Genomic DNA, 17,331 nt, shown 5'->3' with positions numbered 1-17,331 from the left:
ACGCAGAGACTTCTTCACAAGTTATAAGTCAGGTGATTTTGGGACCGTGAAGATGAGAAATTCTGACGTGTCAAATATCGTCGGGGTCGGTGATATTTGTGTGAAGACCGATGTGGGCTGCACATTGGTTCTCAAGGATGTGAGGCATATCCCAGACCCTCACCTCAACTTGATGTCGACAGGAAGGTTAGATGATGATGGCTATGAAAGTCGGTTTGCTAGTGGGCGATGGAAACTCATTAAGGGTTCATTGATCGCAGCCAGATGGAAGAAGTGTTGCATCCTTTACAAGGCAAGTGTCAATATGTGCAAGGGTGGGTTAAACGCAGCGGAAGATTCAGTTATTGACATGTGACACAAACATTTAGGCCACATGAGTGAAAAATGGTCATAGCTACTAGTAAAGAAACAGCTCCTTCTAAACATGACAGGTATACTTCTCAAAACCTGTATTGATTATTTATTAGAGAAACAGCATAGAGTTTCATTTGTTAAATATCATTCTCATGTTAATAAAGTGCATGTATTAGATTTGGTTTATTCTAATGTCTGTGGTCCAATGAGGACAAAACCCTTAGGTAGGGCATTATATTTTGTCACCTTTATAGATAATGAATTTAGAAGGGTTTGAGTTTATGCTTTGAAATTCAAGGACGAGGTCTTTGGTGTGTTTAAATTGTTTCATGCTATGGTCGAAAGATAGACATGTAGATCATTGAAGTGCATACGCACTGACAATGGTGGTGAATACATTGGTGACTTCCATGAGTATTGTAAGTCCTTGGGTATACGACATGAACAGGCGGTTCCCAAGACCCCCAACATAATGATGTGGCTGAGCGAATGAATCGCACCATTGTAGAGAGAATCAGATGCATGTTATCCCATGCGAAGTTGCCCAAGACGTTTTGAGGAGTAGCAATGTACACGGTAATGTATTTGATAAACAAGTCTCCATCAACCCCGTTGAATGGAGAAGTACCCGAGAAGATATGGACTGGACAAGTTCCATCGTATAGTCATCTCAAGGTGTTTGGATGCAGGGCATCCATTCACGTGCCAAAGGACGAGAGGTCTAAGCTCGATACGAAGATCAGACAATGTGTGTTCTTGGGGTATGGTGATGAGAAGTTCGGCTACAGATTGTGAAATCCGATTAAGAAGAAGCTCGTTAAGAGCAGAGATGTGGTTTTCTTTGAAGACTAATGTATTGAAGACTTTTGTAAGCCAGAAAAACGCAACCTAGTTCACGAGAGCTAGAGGATATGTATCTAATTATTCCTCCCGTGGTGCCTGATGACAGGGGAGTACAACAAGGTGCAGAGAATGAGGGAGTTCCCATAGAAGATAGACCGAGGGAGCAGCCCCCACTTAATCCACCTGTTGAGCCACAGGTGAGGAGGTCATCTAGGAACAGACAGCCATCTAAGAGGTACTCACCGCATGAGTATATTATACTTACTGATGGGGGAGAGCCAGAAGATTATTCTGAGGCCCTAGCCGAAGAGCATAAGGGGGAGTGATTGAAAGCTATGCAAGAGGAGATGAAATCCTTGGATAAGAACCATATCTATGATATGACGAAACTACTTAAGGGCAAAAAAGCTCTAAGTAACAAGTGGGTGTTCAGAAAGAAGATTAAACAGAAGAATTCATAAACGAGGTTCAAGTCCAGACTTGTGGTGAAAGGGTTTGGTTAGAGGAAAAGCATATATTTCGAGGAGATATTCTCACCAATGGTGAAGATGACATCCATACGGGTGTTACTTGGGTTGACGGTTAGCACGAATCTCGAGATAGAACAGTTAGATGTTAAAACTGTCTTTCTTCATGGTAACCCGGAAGAAGAGATCTACATGTACCAACAAGAGGGGTTCGAAGTTAAGGGCAAAGAACATATGGTGTGTAGCCTAAGGAAGAGCTTGTATGGGCTGAAACAAGCTCTACGACAATGGTACAAGAAGTTCGATTCGTTTATGTTAAAACATGGGTAGACAGAACGGAGTCGGACCACTATGTGTTCATGCGCAAGTTCTCGGATGGTGATTTCTTAGTTCTGTTATTATACATTGATGACATGCTCATTATGAGAAAAAACATCAAGAGGATTGACAGGCTGAAACAGGAATTGGGCAAGTCGTTCGAGATGAAAGACTTGGGCTCAGCTAAGCAAATCCTAGGAATGAAGATAACTTGTAACAGAAGCAGTAGGAAACTTTAGTTGTCACAAGAGAAGTATATTGAGAAAGTCCTAGAGCGGTTCAATATGAATGCAGCGAAGCCGGTTAGTACTCCATTGGATGGTTACTTCAGGTTGAGCGACAGATAGTGTCCCAAGACAAAGGTAGAGGTGAATGAGATACAGAAGATACCCTACGCGTCAACAGTAGGAAGTTTGATGTATGCTATGGTGTGTACGCGCCCATACATAGCATATGCGGTTAGTATTGTCAGCCAGTATCTTGCCAATCTTGGTAAAGAGTATTGGGCAGCGGTGAAATGGATACTGCGGTATCTAAGAGACTTATCCACATTGAGCCTATGCTATGGTGACGAAAAACGTGTGTTAGAGGGTTACACAGATGTAGATATGACATGTGACATAGACTTCAGGAAGTTTACATTGGGGTTCATGTTCACGTTTGCAGGGGGAGCAGTCTATTGGCAGAGTAAACTACAGAAGGTTGTAGCATTGTTGACAACAGAGACTAAGTACATTGCAATCAAAGAGGCATGTAAAGAGATGCTTTGGATGAAGAGGTTCTTACAAGAACTTAGCCTGAAGCAGGAACAACACGTGGTCTATTGCGATAGTCAAAGTGCTATACACTTGAGCAAGAATCCAAGTCAGCACTCCAAGTCGAAGCACATAGAGATTCGGTATCACTGGATCAGAGATACTTTAGAACAGAAGGTGTTACAGCTTGAGAAAGTCCATACGGACGATAATGGGTTAGACATGATGACCAATCTTTACTCAAGGACAAGTTTGAGGTTTGTAAAAACCGGGCTGGCTTGAAGAAGGTGAATTCCTCCTGAGTTAAAAAGGAAGAGATTTGATGTGGATTTTCTCCTATTCGCTCGATCGGTCGAGGGTGATGCTCGACCAATCGAGTGGTACTCGACTAAAACTCCAGCGACCAATTGAGTTTATTCTTCCTCGTTACTCGACCAATCGAGGTTATGTAGATTCATGTTTGAATTTTATGCGGATTGCATAAATTTGAGGCGGTTTTCGTCATGGTGTGGAAATGAGTTGCCTAAACTATAAATATGAGTTCCAAGGGCTTTTTTAGAAAATGCAAGTGGTTTCCTAAAGCTTTAAAAGGGTTTTCTAAAGGATTTCAGGCTATTAAAGGAGAGAGAGAGAGAGAGAGAGAGAGAGAGAGAGAGAGAGAGAGAGAGAGCTTGTGGAAGAGAGGTTCTGCTTGTAGAGGTGATTTACTTCACAGTCGACGTCTCAGCACTTTTACGTCCTCGTAATTGGTTAGATCTCTCTATTTTTCTTTATTCTCCTATTGTTTATCCACTCCTGCGTGAGTAAAGAAGGTTTGATACATGCGGTGTGTGCTTGTGATCACTTGTAACGTTCTACTTTATAGTGAATTGTTGATCTGGATGAGGTCTCGTGATTTTTTATCTCTTTGAGGGTTTTCCACGTAAAAATCTCTTGTATCGTGTGATTTGTGCTTTGATTTATTTCATTACTTTTATTATCCCATAATTCTGGTGTTTTTGGAAGGCTAGATTCTAACGTTTTATGCAATGGCTCCCAACAACTACACCCGTTATCGTGGGCGTATCTTAATCTATGTATTCTATATTCTCGTTGATTATTTATTTTGCTAGATCATTTTAACATATGGGCTCAAAAAATGAAGAAGATTCAAATTTTAGCAGACCATTTTTTAAGAAACCATGGTGATTGAACACCCTATCATTAAAAGTTTCTTAAGGTCTACCTTAATATTTTCATAATATTTATTTACCATCTAACCTCTTCAAAGGTTATATGAAGCTTAAACAAAGGGTTTTCATATGCAGCTGCCTTAGTGGTGGACTCATAGGAGTTTTAACACCAGGTAAGGATTCCATTACCCATTGCCCATTGCTCATTGCGTGAAATCTTACTGTAGTGTGAATGTATGTGCAGGTTAAAAGAGCTAGTAAATTATTATTGTTTCCTATGGTATAGTTTCCCGGGAATTAGATCCACTTCAAATCGAGCTTATGCCCTCAAATGACATGAAAAAAAGAATAAATATCCTATACTTAGAATACATACAACAAGGTCAACCCTATGGTTTTGGCTAAAATGACTCAGCCCCAAGCTCGCTCAGTAAATTGACCGGGCCAGGCATGCCAGGCCCAAGACAACCAACAGGCCAAGCTAGGTCTACCATGGCCATTGATGGTGGAGAGTCACCACCACTTTTTAAATGGTGCTAAACTAACATTGTGGTCACACAATTCTCCCGAGAAAATGCGATCGCGTTACGAAGCAAATGGAAGTTCGTTTCTCGTTGATAAAGGTCGGCTTCGTAACTACCATATGTACATCCAATCTTATTTCCAACTAAATTACCGAAATGCCCATTAAGATGACAATAATTCCGGTTCATTCTTCCTCCTTACAGAAGAAGATGGTGCATTTTAGTAATTTTGTTTCGGATGCTCACGCTCCACAAGCCCAATGAAGGAAGGTTGTAAACCCAGGACGGGATCTGTGCGTTACGGGGGCGTACTCCCAAATTACCTTAATACCCATGCATTCCGCAATTCAAAAGCGGGCGATCCCTCATTTTGAAGGGCATTTTAGCACTTTCCTGCAGCTACCACGTAGTCCCTTGGCCGGCGTTTGGTGAAACTACCAACAACTACCGCTTCGTTTCCCCTTTTCTTTTCGTTTTTTGAAACACCAAAGCGATACTCGAAGCGAGAGATCTTATATATGAATCACGTTGTACGTGCCAATATGAGTACATTTGGAAGATCCAATCCGTGTAACAGGTGAGGAAATATATAAATACTACCAAATTGAAATTTTAAGCTGGTCCACTTAAACATATATTCGAATTTATACATTAAATATAAACCGTTGGTGATTTTATTTCTGTTATTTCAATTTCACCGTAACTATATAATGTAAATATCAAATAATATTTTAATTCAGATAATTTATGCAGTGGGAACTACCTAATTAATGGATCAGATATTGTACAGATGGATTTACAAACTTGGAAAGACTTAAACGCGCGAATCGCATATGTATTTTATGTTAATCTTTTTTATGAATTGGTATAAATACCTTTCTCTTTCTCCTTTTCCGTTTTTTTAAGACTCCTTCCAGATCTCGTACTATTCCTCCGTTGTTTTCCCGCCGGAAAACCTCTTTCCCTCGCCGGAAAACCGTCTTCCCCTCCCCAGAGTATCTTTTTTCTCGCCGCCTTCCGGACGGTTTCTTTCCCTTTCTTCGAAGGAACCTTCTCATTCCTTGCCGGAAAACCTCCTCTCCTCTCTTTTGGAAGGAATCAACGGATCTCGGTTCCCGCGCGGCCGGATTTCCTCTCCGGAAGGTAATGTAGCGTTCCCGCTCACTGGGAATGGCCGTTTTATGATCGGTAGTGGCAGGTATCGGTTGGTAGGGTTTGGATTTTGGCGGAACCTTGGTGTTGTTTCACCGATTGGACAGACAGCAGAGGTTCGAGGAGAGGCGTGCAGTATGAGATGGTATGCTGTTGAAATCTTTGATTTTTCTTGATTTCTTTTTAAAACTTTTCTTGTTTCTGTTGTCTGCATGAGATTTCTCTCAATGTTTATGGAATGATTTTGTTTCTTTTGATTCTCTGTTTCTTGTTCGACCCGGGGAAAAAAATCCTGTTCTTGCGGTAGATGTGTAGGATTTTTCAGTTTCAGGATTTTTGAGGAATTATTTTTCCACATTTTTTCTTGGAAAATCTTTGTTTTGCTGTTTGATCTGGAAAAGTTTGAATTTATGATGGGATACGTGCTCGGAGAATCGAATGAGTTGGTGAACAAGATTCTCGGTGCCATCTGAAAATAGCTTTCATCAAAATATCATTTTTTTTTTCCTTCTTATTATTATCTGTGAATTTTGTATTCCGGTAATAGTGAATCGCTAGAACAATGCATTTTTTTTTTTCTTTTGGATTGATATCTCTGAATTGTGAGGCGAATATGATGAGAGAGAATGTGCTGGTCTAATAGAACTGAGAACTGGCAGTGCCGTTTTTTCTGTTGTCTCTGAATTGTGAGGCGAATATGATGAGTGAGAATGTGTTGGTCTAATAGAAATGAGAACTGGCAGTGCCGTTTTCTATGTGAGCAAGCATTAGCCATTGCATCTTGAAATGCATTGGTATGCCATAGCGGCTATCAGCATGCCTGTGCATGGTAGTGTTGTTTATTAGTCAAAAGCATCAGATTATTAGGAAATTTAGGAAAAAAAAATGGTAGATGATATGTGTGTTCACACCTACTTCCATTATTGGGGTGGTAGTTATTGGTTATGACCATTGTTTGTGGTTTGGTCGCCCGATAAAATCAGCATCGAGGGTCACTGATACAAAAGAGGCCGGAAGTTACCAAACTTCTGCGTATTGGTAGTCAATACCAAAACAGTGCAGCCCCCTTCAGAAAAATCGAAAAAAAAAAAAAACAATTTTCTCTCAATTTTTTTGCTTCTAATCCCTTCCAATGCTAAATTGATCAATCCTTTCGATTGTTTGGAAAAAGAATTTGGGTGCAGAAATAGAGTCGGAGAGAGGGAGGGCTGGAATTGCAAGCAGTGTTTTTTTTTTTGGTGAATCACATAGAATCAGTACAACAAAGATCAAAATCCATGATTTTACATGTTTTATATGCTCAATCATGGATTTCAACATCTGATTTGCAAATTTGGAAAAAAGGGGGAAGCCGGAAGAAAATCAATTTTTTTCCCATTTCATCAATTTAACTTGCAATTAGAGTGTGGAAAAATCATATTAGAGCGGTCGTAGATTGATAGAAGTTTTTGAAATTTTTGAAAAAAATATCAAAAAATAATTAGAAGATAATTTTTTTTTTCAAAAATTCCAGATTAATTAGCGGTTATTTAGCCTTAAGATTCATGTGTTTATGAGTTTTGGCTGATCTTAATATCAGTTACGCCTTAATTCTTGACTTTGGGGAAAATGAGAGAAACTGGGGAAGTCTGGAATTTCCCTCATTTCACCCATTTAACCTGCAATCTTAACTTGTGTTTTGTGACCTTTTAATTTCTCTGTGTGTAATGATGTCTTTTTTAACATCCTCTAAAGTTTCATTGAAAAATTCGACCAATTTTCCAATGTTTTTCAAAGACAGCAATATATTTCATGATACATCTGATTTTTCCCATGTGATACCCTGTTTATTTCCATATCCGAAGGGTGCAATACATCTGTTGATATTGGTTATGGCCATGGGATCATGGTTGCATAGAGAGACCCATTTCTGTTGCTGTTTGAACTTTTTTGTGGTTTATCATGTTTAGCCGTCTAGTATAGAATGGTTTTGGTTAAGGAAATAGATTTTTCATTCTGGTGAGAATGTTTTCTCATTGGAGAGAGAGGGGAGGGATATAGCCTTGCATGGGAAATCCAAGCTGGGACCCTTCCAATCCAGTTGTTTGAATCAGTCAAGGTACAGCCTTGCATCTATCCAATACAGAGCAGCAGGAACATGCCTGCTTTGGATTGTTCCCTGCGTATTACATAAAACATGTTGTGATGTATTAGGTTTTATAGGCGTCACTTGTGTAATATTAGATACAAAACAACTGAACACATCTTAGTTTGATATTCAAGTCTAACCCTTGACTTGCTATGCAGTAGGGATGTACCTGAAACATTTTTTCCCCATGCAAGTTGGTGCTGATGCCACTATATATAGTGCCACTTCCTTGTGACTTATGATACGAGAAAGGCCATATGGCATATCCATCTTCATCATTTTGAAGTCCATGGTCCAAAACCTTCCAGTGGGCCAACTACAGGTGTAACCCTTCCTAGCTAACTATTCTCTCTCTTCTTTTCTGAGACTGTTGAAACTTAGGTTGATTTACAAGGGGTGTTGTGGGGTCTCTATTATAAATTGACCAGCCGTCTCAAAACTGCATGTAACCAAAAGCTGCTAGAGTGGTTCAATACTGCACATGGACAAAACCTGCCATTTCTACGCATCACATGAAGAAATCGCTTATTTTCTCTCTCCATCCTTTTCCCCTTTTCACTCTAGAACAAAGAGACTGAAAAATCATCAATGATAAAAAAAGAAGGAAAAAAAGAAGAAAAATAAAGAGTGTCAAGTATTTTCATAACCCAAACATAAGCGTGATATTATTTGCTACGCGCTGCATCAGAACCCAAGCGCAGTGAGAAATGGGCAAGGGTTGGCTAGGGCTTCCCCTGGAAGTTACACACTGCAACAGTGTCCGGTGGCACCTGATAGAGTGGAATGGCAGAAAAGGATTCATGTAGCCAACCCTGATTAATTGGTATAAGGCTTAGATGATGATGATGTGATAATATGCAGGTAATGGAAAATGTTGAGATTTTTTTAAGGTAATACAAGTTCATGGTCTGTTGAGGGACTTGCCATTTAGTTCTTAAAATTTTTGCATTAGAAATTATCAGTTGCAGATATGTGTGTCATGTATTTGCTTTGTTTATCATTTTCACTTTCACATCAGCGGATTCATGGTGGCATGGTTATTCTGATCTGTGCATCACATGATTTTGGATGTAACCAGTTAAATTTGATTTGAAATATTCTTTTAAGGTTCTTTTTTTGTTCCCTTATTTGTTTGACAGGTGGAAGGAAGGGTATGTTTGTCCAGAGAGGCTAGGAATGCCCTAGAGATTTTGAAACGTAAGAGGCTCCTCCAGAAAATGAATGTGGGCATTGTGCCTGAAGGAGTAAATGTCAGTAATATAATGACAAGAAGTGGAGGAGATGCTTTAAGAGCTTCATCATCATGTGGAGTGAGATTGCATGGAAATGCTGATGCAATCTCTCGGGTCAATGGTGCTTCCAGTGTTAAGGATTCTTTTTCAAAGCACAAGGTGGAAAAGTTTGATACAACTGATTTAGGATGGATAGATGAAATTCCAGATTGTCCTGTATTTACTCCTACAAAAGAGGAGTTTGAGGATCCCTTAATTTATCTGCAACGGATTGCACCAATTGCTTCAAAATTTGGTAATTTTGTAACTCCTGCAAATTCTCTAGTTTGTCATAATTCTAGTGCTTAAGCTATTATGTTTTCCTTAACTTGATCTTTCATGTTATTTGAGATTGTTACTCTCTATTTCATGCTTTTTAGTGAAAAAATGTTTATCACTTAATTATTATTGAAGTTGGACTCTAAACTTTGGGTTTTTGAGTTTTCTTTAATTATTAGGAATTTGTTCTTTTTTCTTTTTTCTTTTTTAAATGATTGAACTCCCAGTTCTTTGGCACTTCTCAATTTTTGACAACTGCGACGTCTATGGTCCCCCAACCAAGTCTGGTCCAGGCCCACGTTGTGTAAGATCATCAATGCAATTGATAGGGAATAGATCAATAAAAGGTTAAAAGCACTAACTAAGCCAGAAAAGGACCATACCTTGAGCTTGGTTAAAAGAAAAGGTGATATTAGATGACATTATGGAGATGCAGGGTATTGAATATTCATCCTTTTAACCCTTTTAAAGCCATGAAGACATTCTGTAATTTGAACTCTAAAAAATTAGTTGCTTATTTCTCTCACACATTTTTAGTTGTTTTCAGGGGAAGATTTATTTATGTCAAACGGACGAAATAGTTGTAACTGCCACTTATCGTCTTGATCGGTAGTGTGGCTCTCTTATAGCAAAGTTGGGTATCTTTGTTTACATGAATATTTAAGAAGTGGCCTGCTCCCTCACATGTTTTTATTTTTTATTTTTTATTTATAGAATATCACTCACTTTTTTGCAACTTTTTTCTTTTCTTTTCAGGAAAGACTTATTAAATGCCTCGCATTGGATTTGTCTCAATACTCAATATTTTTAGATTTCATGGTGTCTCACTGTGGCTATCCGCTGGTTCTATATGCTTATCGACAATGACTGGAAAACATGTATGAGCCTGGAATGCCTGCGCACTCTCTCTAAGATGTCCAATGGAACTGCCAATTAAAAAAGTCCAATGGAACTTCACGTCTCCCCGTTTTCTAGTCACCACTACATCTCTTATAGGAGTTAATTAATGTTATCTTGTCTTAGTAATTACCTTTCTTCTCTGATATACGTTCCTGTGGGGAAGTCATTATTCCAGGGGTAAATGTTGTTTCTCCAACAAATCTGACACAATCTTGAAGTGTGCATATGAAATCATTATGTTGTTGTGATCAAGTAGATCTATATATTTTATATCATTTATTTTGTATATATAAAAAATATGGTGTTTTAAACATTCACGTTGTAGGAAGCCATATCTTTTGCGCGAAATTCTGAGGTATCGATGCTAACTTGTTATTCTTGGTTTTTTAGTAGAAAATATGTTTTTGGCAAGTTAAATTATTATGTTGTGTGATGGATGTTTTGAATGATTTTGTTATTACAATTATTGTTTATACTTCTCTGAAGAGTTTGAGACAAATTTGCACAAATTCTCAATTCCTAGGAAAACTAATGTTTATTCATTGCCAAATCTCATTGCATTTACCTGAGACAAAATTTGGAATGTCAACTTTTAGGTATATGCAAGGTTATTTCCCCTTTGAGTGCTTCTGTACCTGCGGGTGTTGTATTGATGAAGGAAAAAGCTGGTTTCAAGTTTACAACTAGAGTGCAACCTTTACGGCTTGCTGAGTGGGATACAGATGATAAGGTCACCTTTTTCATGAGCGGAAGGTAAGCATGTAAAGTGTATTTCTTTCTTTTTTACTTATCGATCAAAAACAAATTCTCTTTATTAGGTTCCTCTGTGCCTGAATATTGTCATGATTTTCAGAAATTATACCTTCCGTGATTTTGAGAAAATGGCAAACAAGGTGTTTGCCAGAAGATACTCTAGTGCTGGATGCCTTCCTGCAAGGTACTTGGAAGAGGAATTTTGGCATGAAATAGCTTGTGGAAAGACAGAAACTGTTGAGTATGCATGTGATGTTGATGGCAGTGCCTTTTCAACTTCTCCTAACGATCAACTTGGAAAAAGCAAATGGAACTTGAAGGTGTTGATTCTTTTGGCTTTTCGTACTGTTTCCATCTTGCGATTTCTTGTACAGATCTCCTTTCTTTTATTAAAAACTGTTAAAATGCTAGAGAGAGAGAGAGAGGGCACAGGAAACTTGATGCTTTTACAACATCTAACACTTTTAATTCAATATGCAATTTTGGTCGTCTTTGCAGATCATTTGGCTTGATATACTTTGTGAACTAATTCATGATTATTTTTGTGATGTTGTGACTTCAGAAGCTTTCTCGGCTGCCCAAGTCTATATTACGTTTGCTGAAAACTCCAATCCCGGTATCGAAATGATCAGACTTTTGATATTTTAACAGTCATATGATTTGTGGCCTTTTTGTAACTTTTTTTTTTTTTTTTTTTTAAATAAATAAATTTTCAGGGAGTAACAGATCCCATGCTTTACATTGGAATGCTATTCAGTATGTTTGCATGGCATGTGGAAGATCACTATTTGTACAGGTACATGTAAGCTTCTCTGTTCTTCTGGTGTCATTTCTTCTTTTGTGATTAGAATGCATTATGTATCTGGTTTGTCTGTGCCCGGCCAGCATCAATTATCATCATTGTGGGGCATCAAAAACTTGGTATGGGATTCCAGGTCATGCAGCTCCTGACTTTGAAAAGACAGTTCGGGAGCATGTATACACCCGTGAAATTCTATCCACCGAAGGAGACAATGCAGCTTTTGATGTACTCTTGGGAAAGACAACCATGTTCCCTCCAAATATTTTGTTAGAACATGACGTCCCTGTCTATAAAGCTGTACAGAAACCTGGGGAGTTTGTCGTCACCTTTCCTAGAGCATATCATGCTGGATTCAGCCATGGTAAGATGCTTAAGAAATCATTTTGTTTTCCATCTTGTTCTTCATATTTCAATGAATTTTACTGTGCAATGCTACGTCAGTTGCATAACCTATGCCATTTCCTTTTGAATAATGTGAACTCTTTTTGTTGTTGTTGTTGATATATACGACTTCAGGTTTTAATTGTGGGGAGGCAGTGAACTTTGCAATTGGTGATTGGTTTCCATTGGGTGCTGTGGCCAGCCAACGTTATGGACTCCTTAATCGGATGCCCCTGCTTCCTTTTGAGGAACTTCTCTGTAAAGAAGCAATGCTTCTTTTTAAGAAGTCGTTGATTCTAGAATCCCAAGACATGGCTCTTTCATCAGCAGACTTGCTTTCTGAACGATCCATAAAGGTTTCTTTTGTGCACCTAATGCGCTTTCAGCATCGTGCTCGCTGGTCGCTTGTGAAATCAAGTGCTTGCACAAGCTTTTTCCCAAATTCCCAGGGAACTATACTCTGCAGACTCTGCAAACGTGACTGTTATGTGACATACATCAAATGCAACTGCTATATGGATCCTATCTGCCTTCGCCATGGTACATACATCTGGTGTCTTCCTTTGATGCCTTTGTTTTTAAGAATCCGTAGTCCCTTTAATCTCTTGACTCATTCTGATGAAGTCCATTGCTCCTTGTGCAATTCAGAGATTGAGGCAAGGGGCTGCCATTGTGGACGCAATCGTGTTCTCTTTTTCAGAGAGGACCTTCTGGAAATGGAAGCTGCATCCCAGGAATTTGAGTGGGAACATGGAATATTCGAGGAGGTTCAACGGCAAGTACAACACGATGATGACTCATGCCTGCCTACTAGCTTGTTTCCATGCAATGAAGAAAATGGATACATTCCATATTGTGAAATAAAATTTCAACTGACCTCTGAATTTCCGGAGCAGGCTGCAGACCAGTCACAAGGTTTTGATGGTTTCTCTCATAGCTTGCCTATGCCGAATAACAGGAAAGGATGTAACGAATCAGATGCACCAGAAGTTGCTCTGCGACTTACAGCATCAACTGCATCTTCATTGGAGCCAGATGAAAGGTCTTCTTCGCACAATGACGTAAGCTCCTGCATTTTGGAGTTTGAATGCGTCTGTAGTTGTGTTGTTGTCCCTTTCCACTTCATTATGCATTGAGAGGAATTCTGCCTTTCTATTTTAGCCCCAGTTTGGATGTGACATGGAACATGGATTTGGTGCCACTGGTGGGCCATCAATATGGCATCGCAAAAGATGGATTGTTTGGGAAATGGAAGGGGCACCTTTTGAAGTGTGCCGACCATCACTTTTCCGACAAATGGCGCCATTCCTACAGCCCACACCACTTGGCTCATGTGTATGCATATCATAGTTTAAAAATCCAAAAACTCGGATGGGACTTGACTTGATATTCATCTGGTTCGGTCAACTCAAAGACTTGACCCAACTCAACTTTTTAAAATAGCAAGGAATATTTAAAATATATGTACATGTATTAAAAATGACAAATCAAATAACAAGGTCATTAATAGCTTTGTGGTGGGAGTGTTTCTATCTAAAACAGAGGTTGTGGGTCTGATTCCGATGCCTCCATTTTTTGTTATTATTATTTTTTAATAGAAAATCTACTTGAGAAGGTGAGTGACTCAACCCGAGTCACCGCGAGTTGCACGAGCGAACCACATTATTGAGTGGACTCAACGAGTCTTCCCAAGTCAGGGCTGAATCATTGCCAAAATCTTGCTGAGTCGGTTGACTAGGCCGAGTTCTGAGCCGAGTCAGCTAGTTTCAGAACTGTGGTATGCATAACTTAGTGCCTTTTGAACTGCGGTGATATTTGATGGCCTGTAAATATAAACGCACCTTGAAATTCTGGCTTTTTAAAGATATGAATCCTTTTTATTATATTTCATTATGCAGGGGTGTGCTGATTTGGGCAAAGAAACAACCTTCTCCACTACGAAGGGTTCTGAGAAAGTATCATGTGGTGCATATGAATCTTTGCATCCCTCTCCACCTCATAACAACTGCTTGACTAGCGCACAAGGCAATTCTCATGGAGTGCAAGTTACGCCCGTTCATGATCAATACAGCGACGATTCTGATTCAGAAATATTCAGGGTTAAGCGTAGACCCCCTGCGAAAGTAGAGAGGAGAAATGCAAACTGCATAACTAACCCGAAAGTTCCTGAACAACAGGTACTATTCGACTTGCCGTTTATGTGCTTTCTGGTGTAAAATGGGTATTCAACCCTGCTTGGAGCAGTTTCTATCAGATTTCTTAGTTATTGCTTCTACGCTGTTTATTCTAATGAATTGTTTTGCTTTTGTAGTTAGACTTCCATTAGCCTATTAGAGCTTTGCTAAAGCTCATGTACATGCCACACGTGCAATCATGGCACATGGGTGCGAGATCCAATCCATCCATTAGGATGGTCTGACCTTTTATATGTTTTCCCAAAAATATATCTGGTCGACTCAGTACGTAGGCCCTAATATTGGAAATGGGTGGATGGGTTACAAAACTTCAGCCAACTTTTTCAGAGCCATACATTTGTTTTGTTGTTGCCCACCTGACGACTGGATCAACATTTGATTATTGGGCTAGGGTATCAATATAGTGGTGCCATTTTGATGGACTGGGTATTGGACTTATCATGCCATGTTGCACATATGTGGCATGTACATGAGCTTTATTGCCCAAGCTTGTGGGCTTAGCAAAGCTCAGCCTAGCAGATGTGACAGTCCTTATAAGGTTGCATACTGACAGACCTCGAACTGGTGGTGGCCAGTTATGAATTTGATTCCCATTTTTGTGCTCCTTTGAGAATAATAAAGATAAATAACATCCCATTGAGTGGCTTGCGTTAGTAACTTGTTGTGCCTCCATTTTCAGTTTGCCAGCCCAAACTACACTGATTGCAAATGCAGCTCAGGTGCGACCTGGAAAGCATGTGGGACCATATGTAGAAATCAGACTGGTCCTCGGGTGGGCTGCACCCTTTGCAAAAGAATGGATGATTTGAAAAACTTGTGAAGGGGGCTGCATTCAACATGCACATGCAGTGATACAGGACAGCTAACCATTTGATCTAAAAGCTGAAACTGATAGAGTGTGGTGAATCAATCCCTTTATCTCATAGCATAGGTCAGGCCCTCGGCTGAACACCCCTCGTGGGCCTCACTTCACATGGGTCCCACCTTACACGAGCCACTTGCCTCACACAGGCCGCTCACCCTGAGTGTGCCCCTGCTTCACATTGGCCACCCCACTTGAGCCCAGTGTGAAAATGCCTCTGCATTAATCACCCCTGATGAGGAATCTCAAACACGAGCCTCGGCCAAACCCCCCTCCTCAGCCCCGCTTCACATGGGTCCCGCCTCACATGGGCCGCCCATCCAGAGTGTGCCCTTGCTTCACACAGGTCACCCCACTGAAGTCCAATGTGAAAATGCCCCTGCATTATGCGGCATGACTTGTGACCATGCCAACCAGAGTTTATTTCGCAGTGGGGGCTACCGCATCTGGCATACCGCACATTTGTCAGGTCTACAAGTATGCTGTGTATAAAGGCGCATCCCAAGAGGGGTCCATTGGGCTAGCAAAGCTCCTGGATGTTCTCCTATACCCCTACCAGATCTGGTTTTTGAGCAATTACCATATGCCCTTTTGTTAGAACTGTCTTCATCTTTGATCAGGCAAAAAGGAAAGCTTCCGTTTCTTTTCTCTGGCATGTGATTAAGATATGCATACTTTTTCATGTAGGTGCTTAAACGGCTGAAGAAACTCCATCCAGAAGGAAGGCGGGGGCCACTGATATCATCTGACTGCCTACCTGGCAAGCTGGAACGGCATTTGCCCCCCACAATCAATTCCAAACAATCTTATGTTTCTGCTCCCAAAAACAGGAATTGCGGAGGAGTCACCCCAATCTCCTTCAAGTCCAAGCGGCTGCTAACAGACACAAAGCCGGCCAAGGAGGATGCTCCGGAAAGAAAACTGAGGGATCAAATTGGAAAGGACCGTTTTCAGGTGGATGTAGGAATGGCCTCTAGGGAATTGCCTTCTTGTGATATGGGACCAAAACGGCTGAAGGTTCGAGGGCCGTTGTTTCCTAGCAGTGGGGAGCAACAGGCCAGGCCGTTCTGTCGATCGCCAGAAGACGATGAGAAATCCTGCGGGCTTGCATCGGGGGTGTCATCTAGAGCATGACTGACATCACTAACCACATTCCTAATGGGGGTCTTAACAACAGAAAACAGAAACTGACAATGGGGAAGCAGCAGCGGCAAATTAACATTTAGGACACATTGGATTCTTTGTGCGGGCCTCAGAATCGGGGCGCTGGCACGACCGTCATCGGATTCTTGGTTTCTCGGCCGGGGCATTTTTCATTTTCGGCGGGGGACCAGCCACCTGCCAATCTGGCAATCTATATATAGTATAGAGAGAGATTGTGTAGCTGAAGATGATGTATATGGGTTGATTGATTCTTTTGAGCAACAAGTGGGAATTCCACTATCTCAAGGTCAGTCTGCTGCTTTCCCTCTCAAGTTCTTTATTCTTTCATCACAACCGTTCCTTGTACCCTCCTCTGACTTCTGTGAATAAAAATCAGAGAAAATTGCTTCCTTTATTTTATTTCCTGTCCATTTCTTCGTGAAATGTTGAGTCGAAAAGAGCCCTGCATGGCAGGTTTCCATATAGGGGATTTGTTTGATACTCTGGCCGCTATGAAGCTTGATATGCAGGCACTTAGAAATTGTACACGTGGAAAATATCAAGTTGAACTAACCCAAGTTGTGGAACCCACTAAAATTCTGATTGGTTGAACAATCCTAATGTTTTAGTTTGAATTACTTGAATTTCGCAATAATTTCTAACTGCCTACGTATCATCCATCACACTCTGCTAGACTATCAAAGTATTTCTCTTCCATATGTTATTCGCAGTAGTCATGGCAGTGCTGGCCCAGGTACTAGGCTCCATGGCCTAGTGCATCCATGGTTGAAAATCATGGCTGAAAGATGGTCTAAGGTTATGCAGTCAACGATGACGATGATTTACTAAAAAGACTCTGGAGATGGTACGGCTGACTATCCTTTTCATTTCTTGAAAACCTAGAGAAATCAAGGCAATCCAATTGATGGGATGAATTTGAGTAGGATGATGGCCTTAGGGTTGTGTATCTCATGTCCCTTGAAATTGACGGACCTGATCGATTTATTACTCTAGACTAGCAGTTATCTACGT

General features: G+C 40.3%; 1 protein-coding gene across 1 annotated transcript; it reads left to right on the top strand.

Annotated features, from left to right (window-relative positions):
• The first annotated feature begins 5,335 nt into the window (after positions 1–5,335).
• LOC131247998 (lysine-specific demethylase JMJ13-like) lies at positions 5,336–16,714 on the top strand. Its single transcript, XM_058248026.1, has 11 exons — positions 5,336–5,730; positions 8,853–9,240; positions 10,760–10,916; positions 11,017–11,236; positions 11,479–11,532; positions 11,633–11,712; positions 11,802–12,079; positions 12,235–12,639; positions 12,748–13,160; positions 13,998–14,276; positions 15,844–16,714. Exons 1-11 carry the CDS (start codon positions 5,728–5,730, stop codon positions 16,288–16,290), a joined length of 2,724 nt encoding a protein of 907 aa, XP_058104009.1. The 5' UTR covers positions 5,336–5,727; the 3' UTR covers positions 16,291–16,714.
• The last annotated feature ends 617 nt before the right edge of the window (positions 16,715–17,331 follow it).

The sequence above is a fragment of the Magnolia sinica genome, chromosome 6, assembly GCF_029962835.1.
Source record: "Magnolia sinica isolate HGM2019 chromosome 6, MsV1, whole genome shotgun sequence".
Taxonomy (NCBI): domain Eukaryota; kingdom Viridiplantae; phylum Streptophyta; class Magnoliopsida; order Magnoliales; family Magnoliaceae; genus Magnolia; species Magnolia sinica.
Note: the sequence above shows the minus strand (reverse complement) of the source record. Positions and strands in the feature narration are given on the sequence as shown.

Coding starts and splice junctions, on each gene's coding strand:
- LOC131247998 (XM_058248026.1), top strand. Junction 10,917..11,016: donor ACCTTTTTCATGAGCGGAAG/GTAAGCATGTAA, acceptor CATGATTTTCAG/AAATTATACCTTCCGTGATT. Junction 12,080..12,234: donor TCATGCTGGATTCAGCCATG/GTAAGATGCTTA, acceptor ATACGACTTCAG/GTTTTAATTGTGGGGAGGCA.